The sequence below is a fragment of the Dipodomys ordii genome, unplaced genomic scaffold (genome assembly GCF_000151885.1).
Source record: "Dipodomys ordii isolate 6190 unplaced genomic scaffold, Dord_2.0 Scaffold6, whole genome shotgun sequence".
NCBI lineage: Eukaryota > Metazoa > Chordata > Mammalia > Rodentia > Heteromyidae > Dipodomys > Dipodomys ordii.
Genome location: NW_012267222.1, coordinates 12545526 through 12568381, shown reverse-complemented (window position 1 = coordinate 12568381; position 22856 = coordinate 12545526). Strand labels below are relative to the sequence as shown.

Sequence of the window (22856 nt, the reverse complement as noted above, 5' to 3'; positions counted from 1 at the left end):
CCAACAAAGAACCTCTTGCCTACTAGAGAGCAGACATACAAACAATCCTTGGCATCAGCAGCCCTTTGTAGCAGGAATTCTGAGAACCACAGTTTTCGTCTTTGTACTTCTATCATCTCCTAGTGCTAATACCTGGCCAAAGATGGACATTCAAGTACCTATGAGTAAGTGAATGGAAAGGAGTTGCCAGATTACTGGCTCATCAGTCTAAGACTGCACTCCAGCCCCTCCAGCCCCTGCCTCATGAGCTGGAACTACGGGAGGCTGCATGACTCATGCAGAAGAGAACAGAGGAGACTCCTGTGGCCCCTCCATTTCTCTCTGGAGCAAGGACTGCTTATGCAGAAATAACTCAGGCTTACACTTCCTCTCTGGCTATCTGTCCTGATTTTTCTCCAAAGCTCAAGAGACCAAACTGCATCTGTGTGTTCTGACTGCTTGGCTAGTGTCTATTTCTAGTTGTCCCAGGTGCCTTCAGGGCATAGTTACATAAAAAATCACCACAGCTGTGTTTCTAACGCATTTATAAGATTATCTCTTTGTTGCTTTGTATGTCCCTCCCCCACAGTATAACCCCTGCTTTCACTATATTTGATGTCAGTATAACCCAGTTGTTTAAGGATACAAGTGGACCTGTTGCAACAATGAGAAGTACAAGTTGTCATGTTCAAAACGAGCTTTACAACGTCGGTGCGGGGGGGGGGGGGAGGGGGGGGGGGGGAGGGTTGGGGATTGGGGGGGGGGGGGGAGGCTGGGAAGGGATGTGAAGGGTAAACAAAGGAGGAGGCTGCAATGCTTGGTAAGAAATGTACGCATTATCCTGCCCATGTAATTGTAACTCCTCTGTACAGTATGTTCACAAATAAAATAAAAATTAAAAAAAAAATCACCACAGCTGCCTGCTAGAAGGCTCAGGAATTCTCTCTAGGCTTTGAAGTCTAGCCTCTGCTTGGTAAAACCTTTACTGTTCTCTACTTCTATCCCAGGGCTTTGTACCTATAGTCTCTCCCTTTGCTCAGTACCTTCAGACTAGTATCCAGGATGGATTGCCTCTATAGCTACTTTTTAATAGGTGAATATATTCATATACCTCCAAATCAGAAGTATACAGAGAAGTCTCTCACTCAGTTTCCTTTCCCTACCCCCATGAAGGTAAAAGTTCTTTAGTTGTCCTTGAGAGGACTGCTTCTGCATGGGCGAGTGAACACAAATGTACACTTGTCCTCTTTTCTCACAGGTGCTTCTGTAACCAATGGTTTTACGTAACAATACTAACACACAAAGAACTTCTTATTCTTTCTTACAGCTGTTTGATTCTGTCATAAAATAGACAGCTGGCAGTGACCAGTTCTCTCAACTGGTGAACATTTAGGCTCCTGCTGATCATTTGCTATTACAAACAATGCTGGTGTGAATATACACAGGCAATGCTGTATATATGCAGGTATTATGGGATAAAATTCCCAGAACTGGAAATTGTTGGTCTAGAGTACAGGTATTAATATTAATAGTGTTGACAGATCTTGCCAAACTGCCCCAAGTTGGGCAACTGCCCTCCCCAAATGGAGGATACCTACTTCCCCATAGCTTATCAACAGTACCACTTGAGCCACAGCTCCACTTCTGGATTTTTGCTGGTTAATTAGAGATAATAATCTCTTAGATTTATCTGCCCCAGCTATATTGAACCAGGATCATCAGATCTCAAGCTCCTAAGTAGCTAGGATTACAGGCTTAAGCCACCAGTGCCCAACCCAACGTATGTTTATTGCATATATAACCAGAAAAATTTTGATGAATAATATGTAACTCTGCAACATACCAATTGGGGCCATACCTTGAAGGTCATCAGATCCAATCCACCAGGCAAGACATTGGGGACAGTCTTCCCAGCAGTGATGTCCTGCAGGATCCTCAGCACCTGCATGCACTCCCTCACCCGCTGGTGCACCTGCAACATAGTCCAGTAGGAACTGAGGCACTCCACAGCTATCCAGTGAGAACAGTGCCCATCCACATGACTGGGGCAGATGTGGGAGGAATTTGCCACCACATCCCAGCAAGCACTGCAGGGCTCTGTAGCTCACATACATACCACCAAATGGCATGATGGAATTAGCTCCGTTCAGACTCTACCTACTTACCTATAGGGCTGTTAGAATGACTAAGTGAGACAATGTACATTACAGCTTTTTTTTTTTTGGTCGGCTGTGGGTCTTGAACTCAGGGCTTGGGAGCTGTTCCTGAGCTTTTTCACTGAAGGCTAGCCCTCTACCACTTTGAACCATAGGTCCACTTCCAGTTTTCTGACGCTTAATTGGAGATATGAGACTCACAGACTTTCCTGCCCAGACTGGCTTTGAGCTGCAATCCTCAGATCTCAGCTTCCTGAATAGCTAGGATTACAGGCGTGAGCCACCAATGCCCAGCTGTTATAGCATTTTGAAAACAAAATAATTTTTTTTTTTGGGTCTGGTCGTGGGGCCTGAACTCTAGGCTTGGGTGCTGTCCCTCAGCTCTTCAGCTCAAGGCTAGTGCTCTACCACTTGAGCCACAGCGCCACTTCTGGCTTTTTTTCTTTTTGCTTATGTGGTGCTAGGGAATCGAACCCAGGGCTTCATTCATGCAAAGCAAGCACTCTACCACTGAGCCACCTTTCCAGCCCCCGAAAACAAAATAAATTTTAAGGGTGTTCTTTTTTATTTTTTTCCGGTCGTAGGGCTTGAACTCTGGGCCTGAGTGTTGTCCCTCAGCTCTTCAGCCCAAGGCTAGCGCTCTACCACTTGAGCCACAGCACCACTTCAGGTTTTCTAGTGGTTTATTGGAGATAAGAGGCTCACAGACTTTCCTGCCCAGGCTGGCTCTGAACCTCCATCCTTAGATCTCAGCCTCCTGAGTAGCTAGGATTATAGGCGTGAGTTACCGGCGCCTGGCTAGGGTGTTCTTATTAACACTTCAGAACTGGGTTCTGCTTGTCTACTTATAACACACATCAGTTATTTTTGTCTGCCTAACAACCAATGCCCTGTTCTCTTAACTCTCTGAGCACCACCCCATTCTAATCTAACACTGCGTTGCTGGTCAGAGCTTTCACCTTGGCATCCCTCCTCAGACCATTAATCCCTCAAGATTCTGACAGTACCAGGGTTTGACTGAGGCTCCGTATTCATTCAGCTCCCTTCTTTTTTTTTTTTTTTTGCCAGTCGTGGGGCCTGAACTCTGAGCCTGGGCACTGCCCCTCAGCTCTTCAGCTCAAGGCTAGCGCTCTACCACTGGAGCCACAGCACCACTTCCAGCTTTTTCTGCTTCTGTTGTGCTAAGGAATCGAACCCAGGGCCTCATGCATGCAAGGCAAGCGCTCTACCACTGAGCCACCTTCCCAGCCCCATCAGCTCCCTTCTTTAACCGAGGCTCTAACACTAGAGAGAGCCACACCTCCAGACTGTTTTTGCTGGTGGTTCTCTGGAGTTGGAGTAGGATTACAGGTGTGAGCCATCAGTGGCTGGCTGGCTCCAGTGGTCTTGTCCCTCCTGTAGCCCTCTTAGATGAGCCAGTCAGCTCCCCTTTTCACCTATGCAAGCTTAAGTTGGATTTCTCCCACTGACAATTTTAAGAGTCCTGATCACTACCCCATTTATTCCATGGAATGGCAGATGTGCTATGACTAAAATTTTCAGAGAGGGCACTGGGGGTGTGGCTCAGTGGTATCTTGTCAGCCTAGCAAGAGGAGACCATGAGTTCAAACCCCTAGTATCACAAGCGTGAAAGAGAAACAGAGGGAGGGAGAGAAAGAGGTTAGTTAAAAGTCTTGTTTATGAGGGCTGGGAAAGTGGCTCAGTGGTAGAGCATTTGTCTTGCATGCATGAGGCCCAGGGTTCGATTCCTCAGCACCACATAAGCAAAAAAGAAAAAAGCTGAAAGTGGCACTGTGTCTCAAGTGGTAGAGTGCTAGCCTTGAGCTGAAGAGCTGAGGGATAGCGTTCAGGCCCCACGACTGGAAACCCCCCTACCCAAAAAAAAAGTCTTGTTTATGAGACTAGAGTATGGCTCAAGTGACAGAGCATCTGCCTAGCAAGTATAAATGAGTTCTGAGTTCAAACCCCACAACTGCCTCCCTCCTCCAAAACCATAAGAGCTGGTCCAAGTGAGAGAGCATCTGCCTAGTGAGATCCTGAGTTCAGTCCCTACAATCCCTAGCACCACACACACACACACACACACACACACACACACACACACACACACACACACACACACACACACACGCACGCAATTGTCTCCCACATGGATGTGTTAGAAGGCGTGGTCCCCAGAAAGGTGCTACTGGGGGATGCTCGAACCTTTAGGAGAGGGAGCCTAGAAGGAGATCTTTTAAGCCACTGAGGACTTGCCCTAAAAGGGGATTGTGGGATGTTGAACTTTTCCTTTCTTCTATTTCCTAATTCAAGAGGTGAGTGACCCCATTCCCCCTACCCCCCCTCGCCATCAGACCCCCAAAACAGTAGGTTTGCTGATCTGGGACTCGAACTTCAAAAACATGAGCTAAATGAAGCTTTTCTGAGTTAATTTTCTAAAGTATTTCACTATAGCGATAGCCCACTAACATGACAAATATAGTAGAGAAGGCAGGCTTAGTAACTTTCCCTACTCAACTGGCGCAGCCTACCTGAGGATTCCGGATATGGAATTCCTTCTCCCCTTCCTCGATTCGGCGGAAGGGGATCCATTCCTCCTCCAGTGACTCACCGGTGGGCTGGTTCTCCTCTAGGGGCTGCTTATAGAAATAGGTGGTTGAAGCTGACTGGTCCCTGAGATACACATGCCATCAGAGAGAAGACAGAATACACTTGTTAGCTTAATTTTCCTCTTTCCCAAGACAAAAAATAAATATGACAAAAAAATAAATAAAATAAATAAAAATGAGTATAATAGCCCAGTGCCAGCTCACATCTGTAATCCTAGCTACTCAGGAGGCTGAGATCTGAAGATCACTGTTCGAAGAGAAGCCCAAGCAGGAAAGTCTATGAGACTCTTATCCCCAATAAACTACTCAGAAAAAGCTGGAAGTGGCTCTGTGGCTCAAGTGGGAGAGCACTAACCTTGAGTAAAAGCAAAAGAAGCTTAGAGTCCGTGCCCAGCCCAGAGTTCAAGCTCTAAGACAGCCCCAAAAAAAGAAAAGAAAATGGGGGGAAAGGGTATAATGCTCACTTTATATGACTGTGGGAAGATTAAGAATAATACACTGTGGCTGGGGATGTAGCTCAGTGGTAGAATATTTATCTAGTATGTCTGAAACCCTGTGTTTGATACCTGGCATTGTAAAACCAAAACAAAAATTCTAAAAAAGAAATAATGCACTGATGAACACTAGCCTAGCTCACTGCAGGCACCCAGCCGAGGACAGTTCATTGTGATTGTTGTCCCTTACCTGTGTTCTGGCACTGCAACCACAAAGCCGCGGGAGGCCAGCTCCATACAGAAGGCTGAATACACTGTCCTACAGATTCACAAGAGAGCAGAGGTAAGGAATGAAGTGAATAATTAGCTTTCACTCCCACTCTCTGCTGGTGGCCATCTTGAAAGGCTAACGGGCAAAGTACCCTCCTCAGGTGCTGTACCTCATCCCACCAGCGGTGCCCATGTCCATGTCCAGGACATGTTTGCAAATCAATACAAGGTGCCTTCTAACCCCACAGAGCCGGTCCAGCCCTGCACCCAATATATTCTAGCTGTTCTAGTGGCATTCTGATTATCCTATTTTGATATATTGTGTTTCCCAAATTAGTGGTCAAACTCCTTAAAGACAGGAACACTGGATATTTCTTTCTTTTTTTTTTTTTTTTTGTTTGTTGGCCGTAGGGCTTGAACTCTGGGCTTGGGCGCTGTCCCTGCACTCTTCAGCTCAAGGCGAGCGCTCTACCGCTTAAGAAGCCACAGCACCACTTCGGGTTTTCTAGTGGTTTATTGGAGATAAGAGTCTCATGGAGTTTCCTACCTAGGCTGGCTTTGAACCGAGATCCTCAGATCTCAGCCTCCTGAGTAGCTAGGATTATAGGCATGACCCACCACGCCCAGCTCTGGATATTTCTTTATAATTCAACTCATCTGCAATTTGATGTATGAATCTTTTTGTCTGTGCTCCAGCTTTCCAGGAAAAAAAAAGGAATATGGCAGAATCTGCTGACTGCCTATTCTAAACCCCTACATTCATTCTCCTTTCCCTTCAGTAAGAGAATCTGATTTTCAGCTAACACTGCCAAGCCATCAAAATTCCACATCTCCTAGTCTCTCTTGCAACTATGTTAATCTGTGTGATTAAGTGCTAGTGCAATATGATGAACAGAAATATGCTAAATTTAAAAGGAACTTTCTGTACCATTTTTTTTTTCTTTTAAGATGATGAGACTGAGCCCAGGGCCTTGTTCATGTTAGGTAAACATTCTACCACTGAGCTACATACATCACCAACACCTAATAGACATGTTTTAAAAATAAAGAAGAAAGGTGCTGGTGGTTCATGCCTATAATCCTAGCTGCTTAGGAGTCTGAGATCTGAGGATTGCAGTTTGAAGCCAGCCTGGGCAGGAAAATCTGTGAGACTCTTATCTCCAATTAGTCACCAAAAAAAGCTAGAAATGGAGCTGTGGCTCAAGTGGTAGAGAGCTAGCCTTGAGCAAAAAGGCTCAGGGACAGCTTCCAGGCCCTGAGTTCAAGGCCCAGGGTCAGTACAAAAAAATAAAAGAAAGACATTAACTTAATAATATATTTTATTTAATCTATGATAGCCTTTTATACTTGTTATATTTTGTTCAACCTGTATTTAACTTACTGTAATTTCAAGATAACTAAACGTTTAAAATTAGCAACTTTTTTTCTATTCTTTTTTTTCTTCTTTGAGATAGGGTCTCATTAAATAGTCTCAGTCAGCCTGAATTCATTATATAGTCTAAGCTGGCCTTGAACTTTTTTTTAATATGTATTATTTATTGTAAAGATACTAAAAAAAAAAAGATACTGTACAGAGGGGTTACAGTTACATGAGTAAGGTAATAAGTACATTTCCTATCGAGCAGTGTTACCCCCTCCTTTGTTTTTCCCCTACCATCCCTTTGGCCTTGAACTTTTGATCTTTCTGTCTCAGCCTCTCAAGTGTCTGCCACTCTACCTCGCTTATTTATGATTTTTTTTTTCTATAACTAGTATAGGGGTTTGAGCTAAGAGACTCGAGCTGACTTGGCTGGCTTGCTTGTGCAACTACCACTTGAGCTATACCTCTAGCCAACCCTGAATTTTACTGGTTATCTTGGAGATGAGTCTCACTAGGCTGGCTTCAAATAGTAATCCTCTAGATCCTCTAGCCTCCTGAGCAGCTTGGATGACAGGTGTGAGTTACTGGCAATTGGGTTTGAAATATTTTATGTTCTTTTCATATCTACTTTCTGAAATCTATCGTACATTTTACACTTGTAATAATCCCAGTTTGGACCAGGCTCATTTCAAGGATTGCAGAACTTCATGGAGCTAGACACTATAATAACTGACAAACCAACGCTAGCCAATGAGATGCAATCAGTTGTTACACACAACTTCCAGCAAAAAGGGAAAATGTTATTGCCTAAGGTGTAGATATAATGACTAGAACTAAAGCAGACACCCTGGGTCATGAGATAACTTTAGAAATGAAAGCCACAAAAAATGGTACAGAAAATTATATGAAAGTCTGGTTCTCTGGTAACTTCCTTACATCTAGCTATTTTTTTTTTTTTTGGGTCCAGTCGTGGGGCCTGAACTCTGGGACTGGGCGCTGTCCCTCAGCTCTTCAGCTCAAGGCTAGCGCTCTACCACTTGAACCACAGCGCCACTTTCCGGCTTTTTTCGTTTTTGCTTATGTGGTGCTGAGGAATTGAACCCAGGGCCTCAGGCATGCAAGGCAAGCGCTTCTACCACTGAGCCACCTTCCCAGCCCTACATCTAGCTATTTTTCATCAGAAACTTTTCTTCTCTTTTTAAGACAGGTTCTTGACATGTTGCCAGAATGGCCTCAAACTCGTGATCTTCCTGCCTTTAGCAGGCATCCATGAAAAATAAACTTTAACATGTTTTAGTCAGTATTATTTGGACTTTATGTGTGTGTTGGTCCTGGGGTTTGAACTCAGGGCCTGGGCACTATCCCTGAGCTTCTTTTGCTCAAGACTAATGCTCTACCACTTGAGCAACAGATTCACTTCCGGCCTTTTTTGATGATTAATTGTAGATAAGACTCTCAGGGACTTTCCTGGCTAGGCTGACTTTGAATCAGCCTCTTGGATTATAGGCGTGAGTCACCAGTGCCTGGCTCTCTTTGGACACGTTATGTGAAATACACCTTCCAAAGTCCTCCATGATACGGAAAGGTCAATTTTTTCTTTTCTTTCTTTTTTTTTTTTGTGCCAGTCCTGGGACTTGAACTCAGGGCCTGGGCACTGTCCCTGAGCTTTGCTCAAGGCTAGCACAATACCACTTGAGCCACAGTGCCACTTCCATCTTTTGATGTTTATGTGGTACTGAAGAATCAAACCCAGGGCTTCGTGCATGCTAGGTAAGCACTCAACCACAAAGCCACATTCCCAGCCAGGAAGATCAATTTCTTAAGTTTCCTTTAGTTTTTTTTTTACATTTTTCCAGAGGAGGCAGTAAACTGGACTGAAGAGGCACAGTGATTTCTGATCCTTTCCCAGCTCAGTTCAAACTGTGTTACCTTGAGACTGTCTGCCATTCAGAGCCTACCACTCAGCCCAAAGACATACATCCCCACCTGCCTACTCCAACACTGAAGCTGAATCCTCTCCAGTGACTCTAACACTTGGGAGGCTAAGGCAGGAAGATTGAGAGTTTGAGGCCAGCCTAGGCTATATAGCAAAATCTTGTCTCAAAAAAAAAAAAAAGAGGATGTAACACTGAAATCATCTGCTTTCTTTTCTGGCCTCATCTCTACATCTACTTTCCACTTTTGACCAGGTACAGAAGCCTATGTCCCAGTTCCTCCAGCCCACAAGACTTGCTTGGTTTGTTTATCTTATGGCAAGGAGCTGGCACTGAACATGTGCTCAATAGATATCTTCTGGATGAATGAAAACCCAGAAAAACACAGCAGATAGATAGACAGATAAATATTTGGGAAAGTATTACTTTTTAGGCATATAAGCTACTGGGAAGGCAGTTATAAAATAATAATCCACAAATAAAAAAAAACTTATGTGCTATTATGTTAAAATATCCAGAAGCACAGAAGACACTGAAAACTTAATACAGGGGTCAGGATGGGCCTAAAGAAGTGACATCAAGGCCAGAGGTGGTGTATTATGCCTAGAATCCAAGCACTTGGGAGGCTGGTCAGAAGGATTGTGAATCCAAGAACTGTCTGGGCTACACAGTGAGACCTTGCCTCAAAAACACAAAGTGGGAGCTGGAGGTGTGACTCAAGTGGTAGAATTCCTGCCTAGCAAGCTCAAAACCCTGAGTGCAAATCCCAGTAATGCCAAAACAACAACAAAATCCAAGTGGCATCCAAACTAGGACCTTGAAGGTAATCTGGAATTGATTATACAAAAGAGGGAGAAAGAGGAACGACAAGCTTGGCTATCTCCAATTAACCACTAATTAAGTTGGAAGTAGAAGTATGGCTCAGATATTAGAGTACTGGGGCTGGGAAGGTGGCTCAGTGGTAGAGCGTTGCCTTGCATGCATGAGGCCCTGGGTTTGATTCCTCAGCAACACATAAGCAGAAAAAGCCGGAAGTGGCACTGTGGCTCAAGTGTTAGAGCGCTAGCCTTGAGCTGAAGAGCTGAGGGACAGCGCCCAGGCCCAGAGTTCAGGCCCCACAACCAGCAAAAAAAAAAAAAAGTAGTAGTAGTAGAGTACCAGCCTTGATTGGAAAAAAACTAAGGGACAAAGCCTGGAACCAGTACACATACATTTTTTTTTTTTTCAGGTAAGGGGTAGGTTTATTCAGTAGACCTGCTGGGACCAGGCACACATACAATTTTTTTTAAGTGGGATTAACTTCAAGAGTTACTGAAAGTTTTAATTAGAAGAGGAACATTCATTCACTCAATTCATTCACTTAATCAACAAATATTTCCTGAGCATCTCCTATATGTCAGGCACTATTGAAGGTGATGAAATGACAAGATAGTATTTGATTTTAAAATAGCAATCCAACTAGGCACTGGTGGTTCAGAAGGCTGAGATCTGAGGATCACGGTTCAAAGCCAGTCTGGGCAGGAAAGTCCGTAAGACTCTTCTCTCCAACTAACCACTGAAAAATCAGAAATAGAGCTGTGGCTCGAAGTCGTAGAGCTCTGGCCTTGAGGAAAAAAAGCTCAGGGACAGGGCCCAGGTCCTGAGTTCAAACCCCACAGTACGTACGCATACACACACACACACACACATGCACAAGCACGCACGCACACACACATGCAATCCCTGGCTACAGGGTGGACAATGGTTTGAGACTGGGGAAGCCTCTAAGATATGTGACACACTCTGAGACATAAACTAGCCATAGATGTTGATAGATAAAACAGACAAAGCATTCACAAGCTTAACTATGAATACCTGTACTATAACTCCTAAGCCATATAACACACCAAGGGATAGAAACTAAGAGGAAATCATGGGAAGAATCCTGAATGGACACTAAATTATTCCCAAACTGGTGAAAGAGATCTTGGAGTCTGGCATCGCTATGTCCCTCCATGTGGAGAAATGGAGAGAACTGACAAGGTGATGCCTAAGTAGGCGTCAATCCAGCCCAAGCCTCAGAAGTCATCCTATGGGAGAGGCATTCTCATCTGGCAGATGCTAAAATCCAAAGCCTTCTTCCATTCACACAGGACACAGGTATGGGGTAGGGTTGGGGTTTGGAGGTTAGGCCGCTAGCTCAGTGAGCACAAGGAATGAGCCTGTCTTATTCTCCTGTCAATACCACACAGAGTGGATGCACAACATAGATTTAATAAAATTTCTCTTAAACTCTTCCTAGTACTTTGGGGTTGCAATAGAGGAAGACAATGAGACATGTATACTTATATAGCTGCTGGAAGCTGAGAAGAAAAGGCTGCTTGAGAAAGGCCTTCCAGAGAAGGGGGACCCAGGGTTATCGCAGGAGGCAGATGGCAGATAAGACAGCTAGCAGATGGAGATGTCTGTTATTCTGCCCTTAGAGAATAAGATACATCTCAGCAGCTGTCACTAGGCAAAGAATATGATAGAAACTCTTACCTGAAGGCTCCCAAACCATGGGAGAAGATGATCAAAGGATATCCAGAGTCCTTTGTCTTAAAGGAGCCATTCCAGCTAACAGGCAGGCGACAAGATCCTGGTATAGAGACATGGGTATAGAATCTCTGGCTGCCCTGGTTGTGTAATCCCAAAGGCAGTCTACACACAAGCATTGGGTGTGGGGAAGCATTGGTGATTTCTCTCCTCTGGAGAATCACCAGTCACCCCTGCTCCAGCCAGGGCCATCATCATCATTTACTCTCTCCTCTTCACTTCCCTAGGGAGAGTGAATACCATGAAAAATAAATGAATGAATTAGATAATACCAAAGGAACAGGGCTGGTGTATAGCTCCATGTAGCCCAGCATGCAGGAGGCCCTTGGTTCCATCTCCAGGACAATACTGAATAAACTGAAGGCAGATCCCTGAGATGCCAAGACTGTGGGTACAGTTCCTGGGCGTGGATGATTTAGTCAGTGATCCTACCCAGAAGACAGTAGGATCAGAGAGAGAACTGTAGGAGCCTATGCTCTCTGTAAGCTTAGAATGTCTGATCTAGGGGCTGGGGGTGTAGCTCAGTGGTGCTTTCTAGCATGCCTAGTTGGGTTTGATCCCCAGCACTACCAGAAAAAGAAAAAAGAAAAATGATCAAATGTATACAACAGCTGATTCAGAGTAAGGATTAAAGCACACTGGATAAAGGAGTCATAGCTTCCACTTCTGCCCCCAGTTGATATCTCAAGTGTTGTACAAGTGGCTGTGCAGGGTAAGTAAGATCTCCCTTAGATGGGGTAAGTAACTTGCTCTAGTAAATCATAAAGTCTGGAGAGTGAGTCTACCTCAATGTCCAAAGCTCTTATCTATGTGATTCTCTCCCAATTCTCCCACACTACCCACTAAGTGATGGCTGTATATGCCTGGATATCCTCTCGGGGTGTTTCCTAGGGATGTAACCATGCAACTGGGCAAGCATCTGTAGCCAGGCCAGCCTTACCCACAACCAGGTTGAGCAGCAACCCCACCCAGCGCTTGTTAAACTGCAGGTAATCAGCCAGGCCAGTGCAGTACTCGTATCGAGGAATCCAGAGAGGCTGCTCTGGGGTCTCCTCCACCTCTTGGCAAGGGTAGAAGAGTCGAAAGAAGCTCCCCTGTAGCAAAGAGAGCAGCTGCTCAGTGAGAAGACAAAGCACTATTGGGTCTCCCGGTAGACATATTCATCAGGTGTCTGGGGTACAAGACAATCAGGACACCAACATGAAGAAACTTAGGCTTCTTCCAACATACGTAAACTTTTCTCTGTGTGTGCCAGTCCTGGGGCTTGAACTCAGGGCCTGGATGCCGTCCCTCAGCTTTTGCTCAAGGCTAGCACTCTACCACTTGAGCCACAGCTCCACTTCCAGCTTGTTGGTGGTTAATTGGAGTCTCACAGACTTTCCTCCCTTGGCTGGCTTCAAACTTAGATCCTCAGATCTCAGCCTTCTGAGTAACTAGGATGACAGGTGTGAGCCACCAGCGCCCTGCCAACATACCTAAACTTTACATTTAGAAAATCCAAAGAGAAGCAATCTTCTTTTGAACATACATGGAAAGCTTGTGTTATTACAAATAGTTAACTATATTTTTGAATTACATCTTGGCAGGGCACCAAAATATTTTAAGTGCTTGGGCCATTGAAAGATTTCAATCTGGTCCTGAGCCCAGGCTTGGAAGAGTCTAGCAAAGTTAAGATTTGCCCTTGTGCCAAACAGGGTGGCATCAGTGGGTCACCCAGACTGGTCCTCCAGGGCTGGCTCTCAGGAAGCAGTAGCATACTCATTTTACAGGGGAGGAGATGAGGGGTTACAAGAAGTGGGAGCCTCTTACAAGGGAAAGAGGAACCCAAGAGCTAGCAGAGTAAAACCTAGGGGCAGGTGGAAGAAAAGTTCAGAATGGAGCAGGAGGGAACTAGGTGAAGGCAGAGAGGAGATCATCATCTTTCCACCCATGGCACATGGCTCACTGCTCACTGAAAGCCTTCCAGGGTCAGCATCTGCCCTCAATTCCTCCTACTCAGTACCTATACGCTCACTGAAGCCCAGAGCGGGCAGCAGGCAGAAGCAATGGAGCTGTGCAGGGGTGGAGCTGGGTTCACATACCTGGAGACTATGACCTTCCATCACATCCCCACAGCCTACGTGGTAGGGGCCGGAGATGGGTGGAAAGCTCACAGACTGGCCGGTCCCCATGGCATTGCCAGTGGATGGACTCAAGTGTCAGCGTGGTTCTGAACTTGAGGGCTGGAGGGTGGAACACAGAACAGCCTCTTGCTGGTTTCTTCCTAGTTTCCTTTGTTATAAGGGTCACGTGCCCCTTGTCAGCACTCCCTCCCCCACTCTCCGCCCTCATCACCACATCCTCCGTGGCCTGTCACTCACTGAATCATGCATATCATTCACTTGGCAATGTTTAGGGCTGCATTTCCCATCCTCCTCCCCTGCCCCCACCATTGATGGAGTAAGAAGATGGCGGTGAAGAAGAGACAGAACTTTCATATGCCACAAAACCTACTACCAAGCACTTATGCAACCCTATCACATGCCAGGCATGGCAGCAAGTGCTGTAGAGACGTCTACGCAGGCCTGGCCCTCACCAGGGCCCGCTTACCTGTCCACACTGTACCAAGAATCTCACATACATCATCTCATTTCACTGCCTTAAAACTCTCTGTGATAGCCAGTGCCAAGACCTATTTTACAGATGAGGAAACTGAGGCAGAGAAAAGTTCAATAACTTTCCCCAGTTACTCTGCCGATGGGTGACAAACCCAGGCTCTGTCATCTTCATGACTGATCCTGCTCAAGAAGAAAGTCACTCCTAGTCTTTTAGTTATCTTAGTCCTACCAATTTATTGTTTAAACCAACAGCTTTATTTGGGGAGGGTGTTTTGGATTTGGGGGCAGTACTGGGGTTTGAACTCAGGGCCTCATGCTTGCTAAATGTACACTCTACCACTTTACACTCCATTTTTGCATTAGTTTGGGGGATGGGATGGCTTTATACCTCCCATGTACTAGAGGTTATAGGCACATGCCACCATGCTTGGCTTATCAATTGAGATGGGAAGAGGAGGGTCTCGCTTTTTTTTTTTTTTTTTTTGATGAGTGGGCCTCATACCACAGTCTTCCTACTCCCCAACTCCAGAACTAAGATTTCTATTGCTTGCAACTAAAGGCATCTAAAATGGATATTGAGTTCTGGGTCCACATGATTAATTATTATCACATTATTCTGCCTGCTTTAAGATGCTCTGGGAGGGATCAGAGCTTGTCAAAGCATGCCTGGGCAAGAAGAGACCTTAGACATGGTTTCTGCCAGTCCTCCCCATGGTCAGGTATGTGCTTCACTGACAGACAAACCAAGTTCCTGAGAGATCCAATGAGCCTCTCAATGTCACAAGCAGAACAATTATTTAATTTTACTCACTTTTGTCTGTGGTATTGGAGGTTGAATTTGGGATCTTATACTTGCTAGGGAAGAAGTCTACCAGTGGAGCTATACCTCTAGCCCTTTACTTATTTATTCATTCATTTGTATTGTTTGTGGGACTTGAACTCGGGGACTAGGTACTGTCCCTGAGAATTTTTGCTCAGGAATAGCACTCTACCACTTTGAGCCACAGTGTCACTTCTGGTTTTGGATAGTTAATTGGAGATAAGAATCTCACAGACTTTCCTGCCTGTGCTGGCTTTGAACCCTGGTTCTCAGATCTCAGCCTCCTGAGTAGCTAGGTTTATAGGCGTGAGCCCTCAGTGCCTGGCTTTATTTTGTTTTTGAGATAAGGTCTCACTAACTTTGCCCAGGATGGACTCCAGCTCAAAATCATTCGGCCTCGCTGGTCACTGGTGGCTTATGCTTGTAATCCTAGCTATTCAGGAGGCTGAGATCTGAGGACTGTTGTTCAAAGCCAGCCAGGGCAGGAAAGTCCGTGAGACTTTTATCTCCAATTAACCACCAGAAAGCCAGAAGTGGAGCCATGGCTCAAAGTGGCAGAGCACTAGCCTTGAGCAATAGAGCTCAGGGACAGTGTCTAGGCCCTGAATTCAAGTCTCGCAAAAAAATCGTTTGGCTCTTGTCTCCAGAGTAGCTGAGATTATAGCTATAAACCATCATGTCAGACAGTTCATTAATTATTAATTTTAGGGATATTGGCGAGTGAACCCAAGACCTACTGTATGTTAGGAAAGTGCTCTATTATTGATTGGGCTACATCCACAGCCTTTTTTATCCTCCTCTCCTCTTTCTTCCCTTCCCCTTCTCTTCTTCCCTTTCCTCTTTTTTACTTTTCTTCCCTCCTCTCTCCCTCCTCTCCCTTTTTTCCTTCCTCTTTTCACTCCTCCTTTCCTTTTTTCCTCCCTCCCTCCCTTCCTGTTACTATCCACAGATCTCCTGATTGTCAACTTCCACTTGTCTGGTCTAAAGGAAACCCCAAAGAATCCCACTGTCATCATGCTACTTAATGTTGGAAGATGATAAAACAAATCATTTTTTTTACTATGCACCTCCCTCCTTCCTTTTGTTTCACTGAAACAAAAGTTAAAATTAGCCCACTTCTTTTAAAGAAGCAGCTACAGTCTGAGGCAGTCAGTGACTAAATCAGTTTAGACTTAGTCACTGCCTCTGACCTTTTTCCTGTGTTGCTGAAGGCATATGCATGAGACACACGTCAACCACATGACAGCAGAGCAGCTGCAGTCCTAACGGGTATAAGCAAAGAGTCAGATAAAATACCACAGGAGTTCTGAAGAGAGAGAGGGCTCCCAAGCTTGGGCACAGAGAGTGAGAGAATGTGCGTCAAGCTTGGGCACAGATGGCAAGGGAAAATGAGAAAGGCCAATTGTCAAGTCAAAGAAAGTGTGAGCAAAGGCAGGGTATGAAGGAAGGACATGTGAGAAACAGAGGCCGTTAGTGATGGACCGGGGAGAGGAGGCTGTGACAAGGCCCACATGGCAGTCCCTGAATAACTAGGCAAAGGTGTCAGAATCTGCTCTAGGTGAGGTGGTGGGTAAGAAAGAAATTAAATCAGAAAAACGCATGGAAAGACTCACCCAAAGAAGGCCTAACTCCTTTGCCACCTAGTCTGGGCAAGTTACCTGACCTCTTCTAAGTCTGATTCTCTATGTATATAACGCAAATCTATTCATTCTCAGGGGTTGCTGTGAAGATAAATAGAACAAATACATTTAAAACACCTACTATAGTATATTGGCTCTTGGCAAATAACCAAGAAATAGCTGTTGATTTCAAAAAAGCAAAAACAGTAGCATATTTGATAACAGACTGGATGTAGGATCAATGGAGAGGGAAGAGCTAAGAAGAGCTTTAGAAAAACAAAATGAAGGAGTGAAATGGATAGTAAAAAGAAAATGGTTTGGGCTGGGAAGGTGGCTCAGTGGTAGCGCGCTTACCTTACATGCATGAGGCCCTGGGTTCGATTCCTCAGCACCACATAAACAAAAAGAAAAAAGCCAGAAGTGATGCTGTGGCTCAAGTGGTAGAGCGCTAGCCTTGAGCTGAAGAGCTGAGGGACAGAGGTCAGGCCCAGGCCCAGAGGTCAGGCCCCAGGACCGACAAAAAGAAAAAAAAAATGGTTTGTTTTACTATCTTCCAACATTAAGTAGAATGATGACATAAGATTGTGTGTGTGTGTGTGTGTGTGTGTGTGATGGGACTTGGGGCTTGAACTCTGGGCCTGGGCACTGTCCCTTAGCTCTTCAGCTCAAAGCAAGCGCTCTACCACTTGAGCCACAGTGCCACTTCCGGTTTTCTGGTGGTTTACTGGAGATAGGAGTCTCATGGACTTTCCTGCCTGGGCTGGCTTTGACCTGAGATCCTCAGATCTTAGCCTCCTGAGTAGCTAGGATTACAGGTATGAGCCACCAGCGCCCAGCTACAGCAAGATTCTTTAGGGTTTTCTTTTAGACCAGACAGGTGGAAGTTGACAATCAGAAGAGCAAATTCTAAAAGGATGATCAGATAAATTTGTCTAGAAACAAATAAAAGCTAAAGAAGATAATTGGCCAGAGTAAGGCTAACATAAAAAGGAGTCTGGTGTTCCCTAGGCTCACATAAATGATATTTTCCAGAAAAATCAGTCCAGGGATCTCTACCTTCCTTTGTTCATCTCATCTCAACAATTATGGTAGTGCCTGTGCAGAAGCCTCTCCATCCGTTCCAGTGAGATTTCTGAGTCCTCTTGGGAGCTTTCTCAAGTCTTCCCATTTTCTCCTCTCATCTCTGAGCACTGTCACTATCCCTCATCTGGAATCCAGTCTTAGGCTGACACAGATCAAGTCAGTGACCACCACAACCAGTTGTTTATGTGGAATCTAGATCATGAGTGTCTGAATCCATAGTCCAGTTGGCTTGGAAACTTTATTTTCCTCCATTCCCAGAGACCAAGTGTGAAGGTGGCTTGCTGGTAAAGTGCTTGCCTCGCATGAATGAGGCCCTGGGTTCGATTCCTCAGCACCACAAAAGCAGAAAAAAAAACCCAACGGAAGTGGGGCTGTGGCTCAAATGGTAGAGAGCTAGCCTTGAGCTGAAGGGCTGAGGGACAGTTCCCAAGCCAGAGTTCAGGCCCTACAACTATTGGTGGTACTAGGGTTTGAACTCAGGACCTCATGCTTGTGGCTTGGTTGTTCAGCTGGTGATCTATCACTTGAGCCACATCTCCAGTTCAGCTTTTTACTAGTTATTTTGGAGACGGAGTCTAATAGACTTTTCTAACCATCCTTTAGATCTCAGCCTCTTGAGTTGGTACAATTATAACTGTGCACTACTGATCTCAATTGGAGTGTTTTGTATGCGTACTTCTTGTGGTCAATTAGAGCCTGGCTTTGAACTGTGATCCTCAGATCTCAGCCTCCTGAATAACTAGCATATAGGTGTGAGCCATGGGTACCTGGCCCCAACTACTTTTTTAAAAGCTCTATGTGTTTGACCAGCAAGGTTTGACATGCTCTAGTGCAGATGAGGAAAGTTCCTTTCCTTCATTCAGATATGCATGCATGAACAGAGTGTACAGTTTTTGTTGTGTGTGTGTGTGTGTGTGTGTAGGTATTTGCCAGTCCTGGGGCTTGACCTCAGGACCTGGGTACTGTCTTTTGCTCAAGGCTAGCACTCTACCACTTAAGCCACGGTGCCACTTCTGGCTTTTTCTGTTTATGTGGTTCTGAGGAATTGAACCCAGGGCTTCATGCATGCTACCACTAAGCCACATTCCCAGCCCATGTACACAGTTTTTATAACTCCAGTTTCATTGGATGTGATCCTTTAAAGGTTATGACCAGGACTTACAGTCAGCTGTCCTGCTGCTTGCACTCCAAACTTCCCCCATCCTCCCCACCCCTGTGGTATCTGGGCTGCATCTAAGATTAGAGCCACCAGATAAACCTCCCTAAAGAATACAGGCTCATTGGTGTGGCTCAATCTTTGGTCTCTGAAGGAAGTGGGGTAATAATAGCGCCCTGGTCTCAGATGGAGATATCAAAAGCTCAAAGGACAGGTTTGCGCAATAAGGTGGCAGCGCTAGAAAAGCACCCCCACAAGGCTTTTCCAGGACACTAGCCCATGTCAGAAGCATAAATCCTGTTGCCTGCAAGCTCTCTCATAGCACGACCTCACCCCAACAGCGATGCCCAACTCCACTGTATCCAGGCAGAAAGTGAGTCCGTCCCCGGAGAGCAAGAGGCCACGACGGCTGGCCGAGGTCAAGTTCAGGGCACCGGGAAGAAGGAATGAAGACCGGGGCAGCAGGAGTCGGAGGAGCACACGGAGTGTGCAGGACACGGGAGAGGTGAGCTGTGCGGCTGGGGGGGGGGGGGGGGGGGGGGGGGAGGTCCGGGGGCGCAGTGGGACGAGCGAGGCGGCCCCCCGAGGCTTAGGGTGCAGTGGACACGGTCAGAAGAGGAAACAGAGAGGACGAAGATCAAAGAGCAACGTGCGTTACTTTGAAGTTTAATGCAAGAGCCAGTGCCTGGGATTGAGAGTTCAGGAGACCCCAAGCCAGAGAGGCCGAATTACGAAAAAAAAGTCTCGCTACAGTCCAGTCCAGAATGGAAGCTTCCACCACACTTACCAGTCAAGGTGATGCCCTCAAGAGACAGCCTGAGACGTCTCGCCGACCGAGACGAGAACCTTCCGCAAGAACCCACTGACCTCCTGGTAGTTGTAGTTTCCAGGGATCAACCTGGAAAACGCAAAAGCGCTTCCCGCCTCTCCGCTGGAGACTACAACTTCCAAAGCACACCGCGCGCGCTCGCACCTTTGCCACGCTAGGACTGCAATTCCCATCGGTCTCTGCGACCCGGTCAGGCCGACAGAGCCCGCCCAAGACCCGGGATGCGGTGCGATTTCGCCCCCTGGTGGTCTTGAGGAGCAGCATTCGGTGAGAGGGCTGAGCGGAGGGTTCCTGCTAAATAGTTCCGAGACGTAACCCTCCGCCTCGTGGCTCCTCTCCCAGTTCCCGGGCGCGTCTGGAAGCAGCCTGGGCTCCATCCATTCCCCGGGGCTCCGAGGAGGGGGAAGTGGTTGCATCTGGTTCTGTGTGTCATGGCTTGCTGTGACAATCAGAGACTGATCGTTTAAAGGCACGTTTCCTACCAACTCGCAACTTGCTGACACTTGTAATTTTCCAGTGTCCTTTCTCAAGAGGCTTAACAGCCCGGGAGGGACCTGGAGGCACCTGAGCAGGGCGGGGGTGGGGGTGGGCGGGATGGGGGCACAGGCCAGCCCTCCACGCACCCCCACTTTACTGCCCCATGTGAATTCTTGGGCACACACCATAAGCCAGGCATTGTCTCTAGCCTCAGAGTTCACAGAGTAGCCTCCAGTTCACACAAAGGAATAATGACCACACCGTTATCTGGGCTCAAACAGTGAACGTGGCAGCGTTGAAAGGAGGGGAGAGGGGACTGACCCGCCCGGGGTGTAAGGGAGCAGACTCCGAAGCTTCTTGTAGGAAGAGATGTTGAACTTGAGACCCCAGGGAAAGGACTGAGGCAGGGTAGAGGAAGACAGGGCGTGTGAAGAATGTCCCAGTGCTTCGAACCACAGCACTGATTGATGGCATGGAGAGAGAGATGCCGGGAAGGTATGCAGGGTCCTATGTGCAGTTTAAAAACGTTCAGCATGGGTATGATGGTTTACACCTGTAATCCCTGCTCTCAGGAGACTGAGGCAGGAGGATCTCATGTTGAAGGCCGGTCTACATAGTGAAACCTTGTCAAAAAGAACAAAACAATAAAATACTACCAAACAAAGCAGTTCTCTACAACTTGCCGGGCATTTAAGATCCTTCTCAGCCACATCTGGCCAGCCTAGTGCTCATGTTATTCCCAGATCAGAACCACCGCTTTTCTACCCTGTCCCCAGCCACATATACCTCTTTTTTGGGGGGAGGGGTCAGTTGTGGGGCTTGAACTCTGGGCTGAGTGCTGTCCCTCAGCTCTTCAGCTCAAGGCGAGTGCTCTACCACTTGAACCACAACGCTACTTCCAGTTTTGTGGTAGTTAATTGGAGATGAGTCTCACAGACTTTCCTGCCCTGACTGGCTTTGAACTGTGATCCTCAGATCTTAGCCTCTTTAGTAGCTAGGATTACAGGTGTGAGCCACCGGCGCCTGGCCGACATATACCTCTTGTACCTCCTGACCATTCTCAGGATGCTTCAGTTTCTTGTTGCTCTCTCCAAACTTTAACTTAGGCTGTTCCCTCCACCAGCTTTTCTGGTACCAGGAGTTACTTTGTCCTGTCTGGCAGGCCCTCTAATCAATTCTCTTCTGCCTTTAACATTTCTCTTCAAACTGTGGGTCATGGCTCACACTTGTAATCCTAGCTACTTAGGAGGCTGAGATCTGAGGATCGAGGTTCAAAGCTAGCCCAGGCAGGAAAATCCATGAGACTCTTATCTCCAATAAACCACCAGAAAACCAGAAGTGGCGCGGCTGGGAAGGTGGCTCAGTGGTAGAGCGCTTGCCTTGCATGCCTGAGGCCCTGGGTTTGATTCCTCAGCACCACATAAGCAAAAAGAAAAAAGCCGGAGGTGGCGCTGTGGTTCAAGTGGTAGAGCGCTACCCTTAGCTGAAGAGCTGAGGGACAGCGCGCGCCCAGGCCCAGAGTTCAGGCCTCACGACCGGACCCCCCCCTCCAAAAAAAAAAGAAAGAAAACCAGAAGTGGCACTATGGCTCAAGTGGTAGAGTGCTAGCCTTAAACTGAAGAGCTCAGGGACAGTGCCCAGGCCCAGAGTTCAAGCCCCACGACCAACAACAACAGAAACAAAAAGATTCCTCTTCAGTCCTTCCTCTCCATGAAGTTTCTTTGACCTCCCCAGTCACAAAGGATCCTGCCTCATCTCGGTTACTTTGACAGTTGTATGTACTTTTTATTTGAGAGCTTTACTCTCATGATCTGTAACATGTACAAGATTGGAAGTCTGAAATCTCCAATAAAAACCCTGGGAGAGCCAGAGAATAGACGTGACTCAAGTGGTAGAGAGCCTGCCTAGCAAATGCAAGGCCTTATGTTCAAACATCAGTCCCACCAAAAGAAGAAAAAAAAAATGAGTTCCTTAAGGCCAAGAATCCTATATATGCTCTGTCTATGTGACCCTCAAACCACCAGTATCTATTGTCCTTACTTTAAGTTCTCATCTCTTCTCCTGAAACACTATCCCCACCACTGTCCTTCCAAGATAGAGCCATCAGGAAAGTGATGACAGAACAGCACTGTGGTGATTAAACTTCAGATTTAACTAAAGCTGTGGTTGGTGGCAGTAGCCACAGAACATAAAACACTTCCTGTATACTGCAGAAGAGCTCCCTTTGGCTAATTAATCATGGCTGAGCAGCTGGTCCAGAACACTGTGACAAACCAGAATCCTGGTCAGGAAAAGGGTGGCTGGGGGTCATGTTTTCCAGTCTTCTACTCCCAGATCATGGCATGCCAGGGTCATTTGCTAGCCAGCCTAGTTTATAATATCCCAGATATACTCACTCCTGTAATCTTAGCTATTCAGGAGAGATAAAGATCGAGGTTCAATGCCAACCCAGGAAGAAAAGCCCTGGCAACTTGATCTCCAATTAATCCACAAAAGGCCAAACTGGTAGTATAGCTCAAGTGGTAGAGCACCAACCAGGAGAAAAAAGAAAAACCTGAGTGAAGCCAGGCACCAGTGGCTCACACCTGTAATCCTAGCTACTCAAGAGGCTGAGATCTGAGGATTGTGGTTCAAAGCCAGCCTGGGCAGGAAAGTCCCTGTGGAACTCTTATCTCCAATTAACCATTCAAAAACCAGAAGTGGAGCTATGGCTCAAAATGGTGGTGCGCTAGCCTTGCTCAAAGGAGCTCAGGGACAGCACTCAGGCCTGGAGTTCAAGCCCCACATACAAAAAAAAAAAACAACCGAGTGAGAGTATAAGGCCCTGGTACTCACTTGCGCGCACGCGCACACACACCTGAATCTACCACTTGAGCCACAGCGCCACTTCTGGCTTTTTTCTTTTTGCTTATGTGGTGCTGAGGAATCGAACCCAGGGCCTCAGGCATGCAAGGCAAGC

At 46.4% G+C, this 22856-nt stretch overlaps 1 protein-coding gene across 3 annotated transcripts in view; it reads right to left on the bottom strand.

Moving 5' to 3' along the window:
- Positions 1-19446, bottom strand: part of Pafah2 (platelet-activating factor acetylhydrolase 2, 40kDa) — a 31348-nt gene extending 11902 nt beyond the window's left edge. For all 3 annotated transcript variants that reach the window (XM_013035311.1, XM_013035318.1, XM_013035304.1), the window contains exons 1-7: positions 19379-19446; positions 13398-13538; positions 12257-12410; positions 11263-11359; positions 5429-5497; positions 4667-4808; positions 1838-1951 (exon numbers count right to left, since the gene is read on the bottom strand). In XM_013035311.1, coding sequence (XP_012890765.1) covers positions 1838-1951; positions 4667-4808; positions 5429-5497; positions 11263-11359; positions 12257-12410; positions 13398-13487 — 666 coding nt within the window. In that variant the 5' untranslated portion in view covers positions 13488-13538; positions 19379-19446. The remainder of the gene's footprint in view (positions 1-1837; positions 1952-4666; positions 4809-5428; positions 5498-11262; positions 11360-12256; positions 12411-13397; positions 13539-19378) is intronic.
- Between the last annotated feature and the right edge of the window lie 3410 nt (positions 19447-22856).